Here is a 15,343-nt window from a genome sequence, read left to right as displayed (position 1 = left end):
AATAATGTTTTCAAGATCCACTTGGCCAGAAAAGTAGAAATTTACATGAAGACTTTATGAAATAAAGCAGATTTAATTTTGTTCAAACCATGGTCCCTGGTGATAGGGTGGGGCCGAACTAGGTGATCAAAGTTTTACATGAAAATATATCGGCGATATATTTTAAGTCTCCTTAAAAATAACACCATCATGATTAGTCATACTGATATGCAAGCATCCTTAGGCATGCTACGTTGTACAGATTCTAGTACATATGTTCAAATTGTGACCCCTGGGGATAAGTTAGGGCCAGGCGAGGAGATCAAAGTTTGACAACAGAATTTATAGCGAAAAATCAAAGTTTTTTTTTATAGGAAGGGAAGGTAAACATCTTTAAAAATCTTCTTCTCAATAACTATTTAGCCAGAAAAATTATAATTCACAAGAAGGCTTCCTGACATGAAGTAAAATTTGTTCAAATCAAGGCTGTTGAGGGTAGACTTGGGTCACAGCAGGCAATCAAAGTTTTATATGGGGATATATACAGGATAAATCTTCAAAAATATTCTCAAGAACCACTGGGTTAGCCTTGTTTTAAGGGGTATTGTGGGGCTACACTGGGTTAGTCATGTTTTAAGGGGTATTGTGGGGCTACACTGGGTTAGTCATGTTTTAGGGGCATTGTGGGGCTACACTGGGTTAGTCATGTTTTAAGGGGTATTATGGGGCTACAATTAATTATCAAAGTATTACATGCGGATATAAAGGGACAATCTATAAAAATGTTATTCTCAAGAAAAAACAGCGCCATGATTAGTCATATTGATTTTCAAGCATCCCTAGGTAGTGAAAAATGCAGGTTGGTTCAAAGCAGGGCCACATTAAATCCATCTAAATGCAAATGCTCCCAAGTTGTGTGAATTCAATGTTCCCATTCCCCTGTGTGTGTAATTCTAACCGAACTTTTGAATAGTGGGTGATCTGTGCATATTCTGTAACAAGACCTTTTGATGGCAGAGTTTCTGTTTCTTTGTGACCTTGACCTTTGAGATTGGTCTCCTTTACAGAAAACCCAACATATTCAATATTTCCTGACCTTTCAAAGAAAAAATGTGCATGTTTTCTCTATACATGTACATATCCTTTAGCAAGACCTTAGAGAAAAACTTACTGTTAAGAAACCCTAACCTACTCAATATTTCCTAATACCAGTTAAGATAGAGCTTTCTTATTTTCTACATGCTTGTAGATATCGTATGGAAAGACGTTTCATTTCATACTATATCTGACTTTCTGACCTTGACTTTCTCCAGAATAACAAGGTCATGCTATTTTCCTATTGGTACCAAGGCACCCCCATATTGTGTGAATTCAAGTTTGGTTTTGTCATGACCCTTTGGGGCTAAGTTTGGGGCGACAATATGATTTTTAAAAAAGCTTAGAAAAAACCATAACAACTTAACAACAGCAGGACTCACGTGAGCGATGTGTGTCATGGTGCCTCTTGTTTATGCAGAAAAGGGGTCAATTAAAATTATTCAGTAAATTATGGAGATCTATTTAAATGTATTAATTACATTTTGGGAATGTTTATATCCAAATTGATGTAGGTCTTGGAATATGGATTATGTAAAAATAAATGTAAATTCAATGATTGCTACTTTCCAGTTTTTCTAGCTTTATACTGTTTTTGTTTGATTTCAGATTGTATTCCTAAAGACCCAGACCCTCCACATCATGGACACACTAGGACCCATCACTCAGCTAAAAGTACGACAATGTTCTCAATGTCAGGGGGACACTGCGTTCTACTGTAACACATGTAAACGTGATCTGTGTTTACAGTGTAAAGAGAAACATGTCATTGATCTACATACCAAACACCATGATGTTGTGATTTACCGTGAGAAGTTTAACTACATCCCTAGACAAGAGATCTGTGTCAAACATCCAGACATGTTCTATGAAATGTTCTGTCAGTCGTGTGAACTTTCTGTCTGTTTCTGATGTTTAGAGCACCGAAAACACCAAATACTGGACATTAGAACAGCCTATCAAACAAAGCGACAACAACACCGAGAAATCATTGACAACATCAGAAGTGAGACTCTCTATAACTGTCGTGTTCTCCTGGCAGGAATCCAAACTGATATCCAAACTTGTCCCCCACAAATCTGTCACCGTCAATCACAGATGTCAACAAAAGCCCAGAGACTGAAGGATCTGATTGACACTGTGGTATGTGATGTTAAAACAAGATACCGAGGTTTATTGATTGATAGAATGCAACAACAGAAGAGAAAAATGAACAGACAACTTGTTCACCTACAGAACTATGAAGACGGATATGAACAATCAGCAAACAGAGCGGTACATTTCCTCTTGTTTATAAAGACCAGTCGTGTCCCCCAGATAAAGAACAGTCCTTGTCAGTTATTGAGTGTCATCACAAAAATCCAAATGACAACAGGAAAACAACAAGTAGGAATAGACGAGGTTGTGAAACTGATGTCCACACCTGTATTGCACACGTCTGTCTGTGTGACAGGCATTAGTCATGTGAGACACATATCTCGTGTGATGTCAGACCGGGTCTGGGTCTCTGATGATGAACACAATCTCATCTTGACAGACACAACAGGAGACACTATACACCGTGTGACAGGTATAGCACCATTGTATATAGGAGTACACACAGTGAACAGTTCTGGTGAACTGATTTATATAGACAGGAAACATAACATCAACAATCTGTCTACAGACAATAAAACAGTCACCAGACTGATACAGAGTACATCACCATGGTATCCAGAGTGTGTGTACTGCTCCCCGTCCACTGGAGATCTGATGGTCGGGATGTATAACTATAATACAGATACAGGCAAAGTAACCCTGTACAACAGTAGTGGTCAACACATCCTGACCATACAACACCACAACACAGGTCACACGCTGTATAGTCATCCTCTCTACATCACAGAGAACAAAAACGGTGATATCATTGTGTCTGACTGGATTAAATATATGCGTGGTGTTGTAGTGGTGACAGAGCGCGGGGGGAGACATCGATTCTCCTACACAGGACCTCCATCAGGATCATCACTACATCCACGTGGAATCTGTACAGACGCGTTGTCACACATCCTGGTGTGTGATTATAACACCCACACAGTACAGATGATTGACAAGGACGGTCACTTCCTGTCTCTGTTACTGACACCACAACACGGGATAAACTCACCACGCGGCCTGAACTATGATGATAAAGCTCATCTTCTCTGGGTCGGATCAGAGTACACCAACACAGTGTCTGTATATAGATATCTACAGAGGAGGTACTCTCTGACTGGTAAGGACTAGTAGTACTGTAGTTTATTATACTATATCATATATCTACTGATGAGGTACTCTCTGACTGGTATGTACTAGTAGTACTGTAGTTTATTGTACTATATCAGATATATACAGAGGAGGTACTCTCTGACTGGTAAGTACTAGTAGTACTGTAGTGTATTGTACTATATCAGATACATACAGAGGAGGTACTCTCTGACTGGTAAGTACTAGTAGTACTGTAGTTTATTGTACTATATCAGATACATACAGAGGAGGTACTCTCTGACTGGTAAGTACTAGTAGTACTGTAGTTTATTGTACTATATCAGTCAATACAGAAAACACATGTACCGTGGGATATGAATAGATGTAGTGTCTAGTGTTAATTACAGTGTGGGTTATAATTAGAGGTAGTGTTTAGTTTTAATTACACTGTGGGCTATAAATACAGGTAATGCTTAGTTTTAATTACAGTGTTGGTTATAAATACAGGTAATGTTTAGTTTTAATTACAGTGTGGGTTAAAATTAGATGCAGTGTATAGTTTTAATTACAGCGTTGGTTATAATTAGATGCAGTGTTTAGTTTTAATTACCGAGTGGGTTATAATTAGAGGTGTGTTTAGTTTTATAATTACAGTGCGGGTTATAATTTGAGGTAGTGCTTATTTTTAATTACAGTGTGTTTTATAATTATAGGTAGTGTTTAGTTTTAATTACAATGTGGGTTATAATTAGATGCAGTATACAGTGTGTGTTATAATTATATACAGTGTTTAGTTTTAATTACCGAGTGGGTTATAATTAGAGGTAGTGCTTAGTTTTTATTACAGGGTGTGTTATAATTAGATGCAGTGTTTAGTTTTAATTACAGTGTGGGTTATAATTAGATGCAGTATGCAGTGTGCGTTATAATTAGATGCAGTGTTTAGTTTTAATTACAGTGTGGGTTATAAATAGAGGTAGTGTTTAGTTTTATAATATACAGTGTGGGTTATAATTAGATGCAGTGTTTAGTTTTAATTACAGTGTCGATTATAAATAGAGATAGTGCTCAGTTTTATAATTACAGTGTGGGTTATAATTAGATGCAGTGTTTAGTTTAAGTACAGTGTATTTTAGAGATAGTGTTTAGTTTTAATTACAGTGTGAATTATAAGGTCAATTCAACTTAATTGATATATTATCATCCCCGCCCGCCCCTCAAAAATTGGCCCGTCCCAATTTTTTTTTATTTTGCAAAACTTGCGATTTCCGGAATATTTTCATGTCCGACTCCGGTATTTGCACTTCTTGTTTACATTTCCGGTATAGCAACGTGAATCACACCGGTAATTATTTTCACTATATATTACTATAGAGGAAAAAAATCATTAAAAATCAGTTTACAAAATTGATGCCGAATAACGCAGTCGGACACGTTCTATGTTACCTATCTCGTCTGCCAACACCAGAAAAAAACCACCCTACGCGGCATTTTCGAAAATAAATTACCCGCAAACAAGACTACCCTCAAATCCACGTGTTTTTCACATGTGTGTAAACAGCCGGAGTGCACCTCAGGAAGTAGCCTCAGCTACCAACAGCAAATAGTTCCTTTGTATACATTTGGTTATTTCTACAAATTACACAAAATTTCCTAATCAGGGGTACAAAAATTAAGAGAGAAGAAGAAGAGGAAATGAGAAAAATCGCGCAAGGAAAAAAATATTTCTTTAAATATATGGAACTACAATTGACTGAGTTCATTTTGCTAAGTTCATTTTGATTGGACAATTACCGATGTGATACCTGAAAAGCCACGTGAAGAAAATAGATCTATATGCTGTTCTTAATTTCTCGCGTTCTTACAGGCGTAAATCTTGAAGAAGTTAGGTATATTTTTGTTTGAAATTAAAGCTTAACCTGGAATATGTCTGTGAAAATAGCATAGATTGATATCCACCTGGCATTAAACGATGCACATCTGTTGAAAAAAAATTCGTTTGTCTTTGATATTTTTCTCAGAAAATAAAAAAAAAAGAAAAAATCCTCCCACCCGCCCCATACTTTTTGCTGACCCTGGATGATAATAATACACCTATTATGTTATTTGGAGCCTTTCATCAGTGTATGCACTGATGAGGGCATTGAAGTTGTAAGAACACATCTTGTTTTATACTTTTGCTGAATGTTAAAATGTGGCTTAGATATTCGGAACAGGACATTTTTTTCTTCTAGATTTCATAGCCCTTGGGAGTATAGTGATAATTTTTCACTGGTACTCAGGTTACCGATAAGGCCTGTGGGTCTCTTGTTTGTATCGTACCTTCATTGCAACTCTAAGAACAACAGGAACAGCAGTCTGGAACGCACTTCTGGATTTTGTGAGCGTGTCAAATAAATTGCACAGGTTTTCCACCTATTGATTATTTTGAAATTCGTCCCAGTCAGTAGTCCAGTCACAGTCAATTCTAGTCTAGATACAGAGACACTGCTATTTAGTATATACTAGACTATATGCTTACTTTTATGAATGGATTAAACCTTTGTTCTGTTACTGCAAGGTTTAAAAATAAATTTAAATAAGATATTTTCTTAATTATTTATATTTGAATAATTAAAATTAAATGCAATTTACAATCAATAAACTAACAACTGCTCATTTTTTTTTTACATTAATAAACCACAACTAAAAAAATTCTAAAAATTGAATCATGATACTTAAAGATTAAATTTGTGTTTTACCGCGGTATTTTGCAAATACCATGTATCCCGCAGTACCTTTTTAGCTCACCTGAGCATTTTCAATTTCTTCTCCCGAACCACTGGGCCAATATCAACCAAACTTAGCCAAACGCATCCTTGGGTGAAGGGCTTTCAAGTTTATTCAAATGAAGGGCTATGTCCTTTTCAAAGGGGAGATAATCACAAAGATGTAAAAATAGGATGGGGTCATTGAAAAATCTTCTCAAGAACCACTGGGCCAGAAAAGCTAAACTTTACATGAAAGCTTCCTGACATAGTGCTGATTCAAGTTTTTTTAAAACCATGGCCCCTTGGGGTCTGAGGGCGCCACAATAGGGGATCAAAGTTTTACATACAAATATATAGGATAAATCTTTTAAAATCTTCTCAAGAACCACTGAGCCAGAAAATCTGAGATTTACATGAAAGCTTCCACACATAGTGCAGATTCAAGTCTGTTAAAATCATGGCCCTGGGGGTATGGTGGGGGCACAATAGGGGATCCAAGTTTTACATACAAATATATGAGAAAACTCTTTTGAAATGGTCTTCTCAAAAACTACTGGGTCAGGGAAGTTTAAATTTACACGAAAGCTTTCTGATATAGTGTAGATTCAAGTATATTAAAATTATGAACCTTGGAGGTAAGACGAGGCGACATTAAGGGGGAAAAATTTTACATACAAATATATAGGGAAAATCATTAAAAATCTTCTGAAAATCCACATGCTAGTAAAGTTTACATTCACATGAAAGCTTCCTGATATAGTCCAGATTCAATATTGGGAAAAAAAACCCATGGCGCCCGGGATTAGGTTAGGGTCACAATAGGGATCAAAGTTTTACATGTGAATATATAGGACAAATCTTTAACTAATGAGCCAAGGTGACTCAGGTGAGCGATGTGGTCCATGACCCTCTTGTTTCTGTGGTACTCAGATGACCGAGTGGGAATGTTGGTCTCTTGGCATGTGATGTAGGATTTCTGATTGATTATATTTATGGTCAAATACGACAGTGGGTCACTATGGCAGTGTTGACTTTACTTGCACATGTATTACAGGGATAGTGAGTTACGACTTAATTTCAACATGGTGGTGTTTTGTTTGTTATCAGCTTTTGTAGTTTACTTTAAGTGTTAGTTTGCTTTTCTATTTAGTTTTCGTTTCTATGTAGAAATTATATCGTCCTGAGGAAGAGAGAGGTATACCCGAGAATTTAAGAATTCGCTGTTGTTTGTGCAGTTGGTCAATTTAGTGCTTTTTATATCCTTATTCATTTGACATCGTATCTAATATTAGATCCGACACTTTAGATATTGGGTGTTGTTGGTTTTGGTGCATTGGGTGAAAATAAAGGTAAAACTTGATAGAACTAATTACGCATGCAATCAACATTTCTAACGTTAGGTTTAATATAACGCCCTTGTTTCAACAGTTATCATTTCAGAGAATTTTCATTTTGATTGCAAAGGGCAAAGATCAACCAGAATACATTGTTAAGATTCATGAATAACTAGTGATATATACTGGACCAAATTTCTAACTCCCCAAGTTAATAATTTCTAAATTTTACAACCCTTTACAGTTATGCAATTTGTAATTTAAATTATCGTCTGCTAACTAAAATGCTGACCTTTTTAGCACAAAGATTTCAAGAACGCGTTCGTAGCCACTGGACCGTAGCGGGTTTTGTTGAAATTGAAAATCTCGTGCTCGATTGGTTTTACTGGCTTGCTTTTCAAAATTATTTGTTTTCTTGTTCTCAATACACTCATTTGTATTTGGGGGGGGAAATACTGAAGTCAAATGCGGCGCATGTCGACAGAGGAACGCGCAAAAGCAGTTGGCATGGTCCATGCTGGGTGCAGTTTACGAGAGGTTTGCTTTCTTCTATTACATTCGATCTTTTGAGAAAAACTTTCAGATATACATTGTAGGAAACAATTTAAAAATTCAATTGAATTGATCATTTTCACAGGTTGCTAGAAATTTCATTAGAGGCCACAAGACCATCGCAAACCTAATCCGAAAATTCAATGGAACCGGAAGTGTAGCGGATCTACGCCGACGGCCCAAACGGCGTGTAACAACCCCTTAACAGGATCGCTACAAAGGAGTGACCCATTTACGTGACAGACATTTGACAGCTCGAGGAATAGCAAGGCGCACATTGAGAACACATGGAAGACCCCTCAGTGATCAAACTGTGCGAAACAGACTTAGGGAAGAGGGATTGCGGGCAAGAAGGCCTTATGTAGGGTTGGTATTGTCTGCAAGACATAGGCAACTTCGATTAGCATGGGCAAGACGCCATCTGAGGTATACGCGCGCGGACTGGGGACAAGTTCTTTTCACAAATGAGTCCAGATTCAATTTTAGGCGATCAGATGGACGGTCCCGCGTCTACCGCAGAATTGGCGAACGATACATTGACGCGTGTGTAAGGGAGCGAGGGCAGTTTGGAGGTGGTTCTGTCATGGTGTGGGCGGGAATATCGTTTCACACAAAAACACCAATGATCCCGATCCACCAGAACCTGAATGCAGCAAGGTACCAAAACCTTGTCCTTCAGCCAGTGGCAATTCCGCACATCCAAGCAAATCGCGGAATGGTCCTTATGCAGGATAATGCGACCCCACACACTGCAAGAACCACCCAACAGATGCTGCAGGGTCACAATATCCGCGTAATTGACTGCCCCCTTGCAGTGCAGACCTCAATCCTATTGAACATGTATGGGACGAGGTAGACAGGCGAGTAAGACAGCTTCCCCAGCTGCAGAATCTGACAGAAATTGAGAGAAACCTCATTAACACTTGGAATAACATTCCACAAAGGTTTTTACACAATTACGTGACCTCAATGCGAAACAGGTGCCAGACAGTTATTCGAGCGAATGGGGGACACACACGGTATTGATTGTTGAGAATTTCAAAATTTAGGGTACTGTTAAGTTTTCATGTTTTTAATTGAATATTTTAATAAATGAAGATTGAAAAAAAATTGACTTCTTTTGAAGATATTATACTTTATACCAATCAAAACCTATGTCAAAATAATAGAAAATAAAACCAGTGGATGACAAAACTTAGGTGGGGGGTTAGAAATTTTGTCTAGTATATATGTAGCACTGTATATTTGTAATGTAGTAAGTGATAAACTGGCCCCAGGGGAATATGTCACATGCTACAAAATAAATCTTTTCACTATACAATTATTATACTTCAGTAGTGTGGATGTGGCTTGAATTAAACTCCTACATGACCAGTATGAATTGATGCACAGTAATGATTTTTTTGTTATAATCAAGAAGAAAAAGCTACAGTAACTGTTTGATCAAGTGAGCAATGTGACCCATAGGCCTATTGCCTTGAATCCTAGCATGGCATGCAATATGTGATGAATATGATTAAATGATTGGATTTAAATGATTGATCAATATATAATTGATGTTGTCTGTGGTAGGTTGGGCCCATTTCAACAGGATTAAATGATTAACATCTGCCTCAGTTATAGACAAACTGTGATAAACTTGCTTGTGTTAAGGGTTGTTTTTTTCTTTCAAATAGTGATACTCAGATGACCAAGTGGGCGTGTCGGTCTTTTGGCATGTGATGTAGGATGTGATTGATTGATTATCTTCTGGCCGCGACACACCTAAGTCGTTAAAACAGGTAGTGACAGTTCCATCGCCAAACGCTCGGCATCAGGTGTGAATGTCACGGGTCCTCGGAGATGACCTTAAAAACGGATGACCCGTGTCACAGTAGGTGTGGCACGCTAAAGAACCCTCACTGCTCAATGGCCGTAAGCCCTTCACCGGTCTTGGTGACGTCTCCATATGAGTGAAACATTCTCGAGTGAGACGTTAAGCAAGATACAATCAATCAATCAACCTGTGTGTTTTTTATACCCTTAGACTATCCAGACAGTGAGGAAGAGGACACCAGAGAAGAATCTGACTCTGAGGACCAGGACGCCGGCGGAGAATCTGATCCTAAAATACGTTGCCAGCAGTGTATCTTGGCGTAGATGTAAGAATAAATTTTCCCAGTTGTGTCACATAATCTTCTAGTGAAATGTTGCTTTGATTTTAATATGTAAACATACAAACAATGAATTTCAAATTTTAGTGTGTTTATACATTTAATGAAACATATTTTTTACTCCTGTATATATATATAAATATCACATCTTCGGAAAAGTGTTCCCTTGCAAGTTTACAGAAATGACGTAATAATTGTATTTCATATATTACAGATTGGGTACGATTACCATTACCCTTCCTTCAGGAAATGGTTCTGATCTAATTTTCCTAATTTAGTGATGGTGGACATTGATTACATTTCCTCATCTAGTGCTGGTGGACATTAATTACATTTCCTCATCTAGTGATGGTGAACACTGATTACATTTCCTCATCTAGTTATAGTGGACATTGATTACTACATTTCCTCATCTAGTGATGGTGGACAGATTACATTTCCTCATCTAGTGATGGTGGACATTGATTACATTTTCTCATCTAGTGATGGCGGACATTGATTACATTTCCTCATCTAGTTTAAGTGGACATATATTACATTTCTTCACACAGTGATGGTGGACATTAATTACATTTCCTCATCTAGTGATGGTGGACACTGATTACATTTCCTCATCTAGTGTTAGTGGACATTGATTACATTTTCTCATCTAGTGATGGTAGACACTGATTACATTTCCTCATCTAGTGTTAGTGGACATATATTACATTTCTTCACATAGTGATGGTGGATATTGATTATAATGCCTCATCTAGAGATGGAGGATATTGATTTCTATTTACATTGATTCATTGAAGTTAAGCTCTGTGCTTTGTGTGGCCATTTTCATGATTTAAAACTAAAAATATTAAATCACATACATATGTATTTCCATTGAATTGATGTGTAATTTGTAAATACATGGCCAGATATTGTAATTCACACTCTTGTTTGTCCTGAATGGGAATTTTTTTTTTTAGAAACATTAAAATTGCGAAATAACCTCCCTACATGGTAAACAGAGCTATGAAGCAAACGTTTCTTTAATTTAAATTACATTGAGCAGGTGTTTTGGTGTGTTCACGACTGTGCGTGCGAATATGGGCGCAAGGAGGTATGTGTATTATTTACATGTGAAATTGTTAACTACTAGTATTTGTAAATTTGATATGAACCGTTTTTGATACAAATTAAGGCAAACGTTTATTTTGTTACAGTTTCACATGGAATTTATGAAGTCATGGAAGTTAGAAATGTAGATGCGTGCGAGATTATATGTGCGTGACTGTATGCATTGCGTAAACACAACAGATGAATAAACTTCGTAATATTCCCTAGTTTGAGCTCCGCCTATTTTTTAAATACTGGAACACATCAGAATACTACCCGTCACAAATTTCTTTGAAACTGACAGGTCCAGTCCAAAGACTATTTCTACCTACGTAGCTACTTACAACTACCTAGGTATATAAACCTACTCCAAGTAGCTATTTTTACCTACTTTTTCCTTTACTTGCATTTCGTGGCCAAACGGAGGAACGGAGCAATATGGTGTGTACCAAATTTCTTGATTCACTTACACTGACAATGAATACCACAGAAATATTGGACAAAAATAATTACTTTCTAACCTTTCAAATTTGCATCAATAACTGCACCGCACCCAGTTCCATTTTCTAGGAGCATAGGATCAAAACTACGTGATAAGAAGTCTAGAATGCCTTACAAATATGTACCGCGATATATACATGTATATGACAAATATGACAATTACCTTCATGCATTTCCTTTACATTCTTCATCCTCGTAAAGTATTCACATTTATGCTTTGAATTTTGCCGTGCACATGATACATAAAACTACTGACATGTTTAAAAGATGCGCCTTACTCCTTAGTTATCTATATTATTAAAAACAGTAAAAGTGGGTAGAAGTACATATTGTAGCTACTTTAAGTAGGATTAAATACCTAGGTAGCTTTTAATAGCTACGTAGGTAGAAATAGTCTTTGGACTGGACCTGACCGAGCCAAACGCAAATTGTGAAGGACATGACAAACACTACAGTACGGCCAACTCGGATCCCGTATCCCCCCGCGGAATAGAGCTACCACGATATATATCAGGTAACCCTGCATACCCCCCCCCCCCCCCCCTTGTGGGATAGAGCTACCACGGTATATCTCGGGTAACCCTGCATACCCCCCCCCCCCGCGGAATAGAGCTACCACGGTATATCTCAGGTAATCCTGCATATCTCGCGCTCCCCCGAGGTCCCGCGGTCCCCGCTGCGGTCTCGTATGTAGATGATTAATACCAACAACAAACGCGAGTTATCTCCCGTTAACATAAAAAATATATATCGATCTTAATAACTGAATACAGATCGCTGTTCATCAATACCATCAATAGATCAATTACCATATTACATGTGCATATACCGCTTGTAAAACACATTATACAAAAGCTTCTAATTTTACCTTTATTGAACCATACATTCAATATAAGGGTAGATTACCATATACCATCGTGAAAAGTTTAGAGACAGACGGACGGGCACAAAAAAGACTATCACTATCACCTGAAAAGCTCACTTGAGCTTTCAGCTCAGGTGAGGTAAAAACTACAAATGAAATCAGTTAGATATTAATGCATATCCTAGATACCGTTTCCATCTTGAATTCGTTAGATCTGTTCTCGGAATACAAGTAGTGCAGTGATGGAAGATTAATTGTTCTAATGCTGTGGATATTCTCAATACAAACTCTTCAATTACTGTGAAGATTCTTTGATGATGAATACAAAATGAAATGCACTCCAATTCTCAGTCAGTGTCGCCCAACTTCAAAACAGTGAAAGAAAGAAAGATTGTCGCGGGTTTCAAATCACGTGATCTACGGATCCATGATTTTTCTTCCGCCCAGAAAGGGCCCTTCTACATCTTCCAAGAGAGAGAGAGAGAGAGAGAGAGAGAGAGACATGCTAATATGCATGCACAAATGATATTGACAGGAAATATTAAATACATGTACTGTTTGAATTGTTGTGCACATGACTAAATGAACGATATCTTTACTGCAAATGAGTCTAAGAGCAGTATTTGAATAATTACGTGCGTTAATTATGCTTTTGATATCATGTACAGTGAATAAAACTCGATTATTAGGACGCCACTTGGACCTTCACATAAATTATTTATATCCATATAGAAAATTAGATAATGCAAGGTTTTCTTGGGACTTGATTTTTTTTCATTACGACAGAGAATTCCGAATCCGAGACTTCCAAATCAAAAAGTTCTACTGAAAACTTAAATCATTGCTCTTTAATTTGAATTACATACATCATGAATTATAATTAATGTTTGAATTAATGGGCTCTGTCATCGAAAATAACAACATTTAAAAAAAGACATACTATGCATTGTTATAAGAATGCCTTTAATTATAATTGAATTACTGATATATTTAGCTATTGTTTTAATCTGATTATATCATATTGCATTATTGGCCGGGTTGCACGAAGTGCAAATCCGGTCTATAGTATGGTGAAGTGCGGGCGGGCGGGCGGGCGGGGAAATTTTGTGAAATCAACTCCTCCTACAGTTTTTTATGTACAACCTTGAAACTTTGCAGAAAGTAAGTATATATATTGAAGTTATGCACTAGGTTTTTTGAAGTCTGACCTGTGTCGAATATGGGCGCTACAGCAAAAAGTTGTTACTAAAAATAGAGTTCAACTTGAAAAAGATAAGTGAGATTATCTTTTGTGGTTAAATTTAGTTGCACTACCTCTGAGGAAAAATTCAATTATATATGAATGTCAAATTTTCTGGGCATGAGTTGTAAATTTGCAATATAAATAGAGAAATTCTGTTTATTTATCATATAATCATATACAATTCAAGCACCTGAAGTTACTGTTCATTTTAGTTATTATTACTTAATATTACATATATCAGCAGTGCTCCAAGTTGCGAGTAAAACGGTCGCATTTGCGACCAGAAAATCAATTTTGCGACCAGAGATTATAATTAAGTCGCATTTTCGCGAGTGAAGAAAATTTGGGCAACCAGTAAAATTTTAGAATCGGGATCGGAAGTCTGAATAAATATTTTTAGTCTCGGTCAAAACAATCAAGATGGCGGTGTAGCGGTGATCGCGGTCGCTGGTGCTCAGGGTCGCTCTAAATATAGCGGTAGCCCTGCTTTTCGACGCTCGCATAATTCGACCCATAGGTAATTGTAAACATTTTATATGGTTGTAATCAGCAATAAGTGTGAAGTTTGGTGATGAAAAAAAAACCAAAAGACAATAAAACAATTGGTATTATTGAATTATTTTGTTTTAAAAACCAGAAAATGCTTTGGTTTTTAATTCTACATCTGAAATTGTGATCGGCATATGAACTTCATTTATGCACATATTTTAATAAGAAGACGTGCATTTTAACTAATATATTAAATTATATAACTAGTGCATCTCCTTTAGCAAAAATATCAACAGAAACTTACTAATAATTATTCAATTTACATGCAAGAATCATCGAGATCGGCATCCCACCAATGTCGTCCTGTACTCGAGCGATCGAGTCTCGACTGATTTATATCATTATGATTATGATAACAATACCTTGAAAGTAAGATAGTGGTTTAAAAAGAAAAAGTAAATAATATTGTTTTTATTGTCTATGATTTAATTGCTAGTATGAATAAATGCGAATCATGATCACACTGTACCAGTTTAATTCAAAACAAAGTTGTGACTCGAATTTCCTCTATTGTGTTTTTTAATATCGAAAAGCCATCAGCTATGTCAATGAAATATTTTTATGTAGGTGTTGAAATGCTTAGGTATTTAGTTTTAATTTTTTGCGCAATTACTTATGAATTTAAAGCAGATTTTCGACATAGTTTTGTGGTCAGAATAATCCAAGCCCCGTGACTAATTTTCATTTGTAATTAAATGAGCACAAAGCACAACTAGCCAATCCAATAAACTTATCATGGTTATGTAACACTAACCTGACTAAGAAGATAGGTGCCTGTTTTTTTGACCGACTCAGGTTTACATTTCTAGGTAAACATCAGATCTATAGATATATCTAGTGTTTTTCAATGATAATATCAGACATTCAGTATTTGAAAAGTGGATAATTTATGTTGAATTAATGTTAAGAATGGAGATGTGTGAAAAAACCACGTGACCCTGGGCCATGACGGTCGTGCCGCAGTAGGCTCCGGTGTTTTGGCTATTTTTGAAGTTCTGTGAGGGAAA

At 36.8% G+C, this 15,343-nt stretch overlaps 1 protein-coding gene across 1 annotated transcript; it reads left to right on the top strand.

Annotated features, from left to right (window-relative positions):
- The first annotated feature begins 1,966 nt into the window (after positions 1-1,966).
- LOC125665717 (uncharacterized) lies at positions 1,967-10,942 on the top strand. The gene is made up of 3 exons (XM_056152426.1): positions 1,967-3,328; positions 9,963-10,077; positions 10,304-10,942. The coding sequence occupies exons 1-2, from the start codon at positions 2,173-2,175 to the stop codon at positions 10,073-10,075; spliced, it is 1,269 nt and encodes a 422-aa protein (XP_056008401.1). The 5' UTR covers positions 1,967-2,172; the 3' UTR covers positions 10,076-10,077; positions 10,304-10,942.
- Positions 10,943-15,343: the final 4,401 nt, after the last annotated feature.

Source organism: Ostrea edulis, chromosome 10 (assembly GCF_947568905.1).
Source record: "Ostrea edulis chromosome 10, xbOstEdul1.1, whole genome shotgun sequence".
NCBI lineage: Eukaryota > Metazoa > Mollusca > Bivalvia > Ostreida > Ostreidae > Ostrea > Ostrea edulis.
Note: the sequence above shows the minus strand (reverse complement) of the source record. Positions and strands in the feature narration are given on the sequence as shown.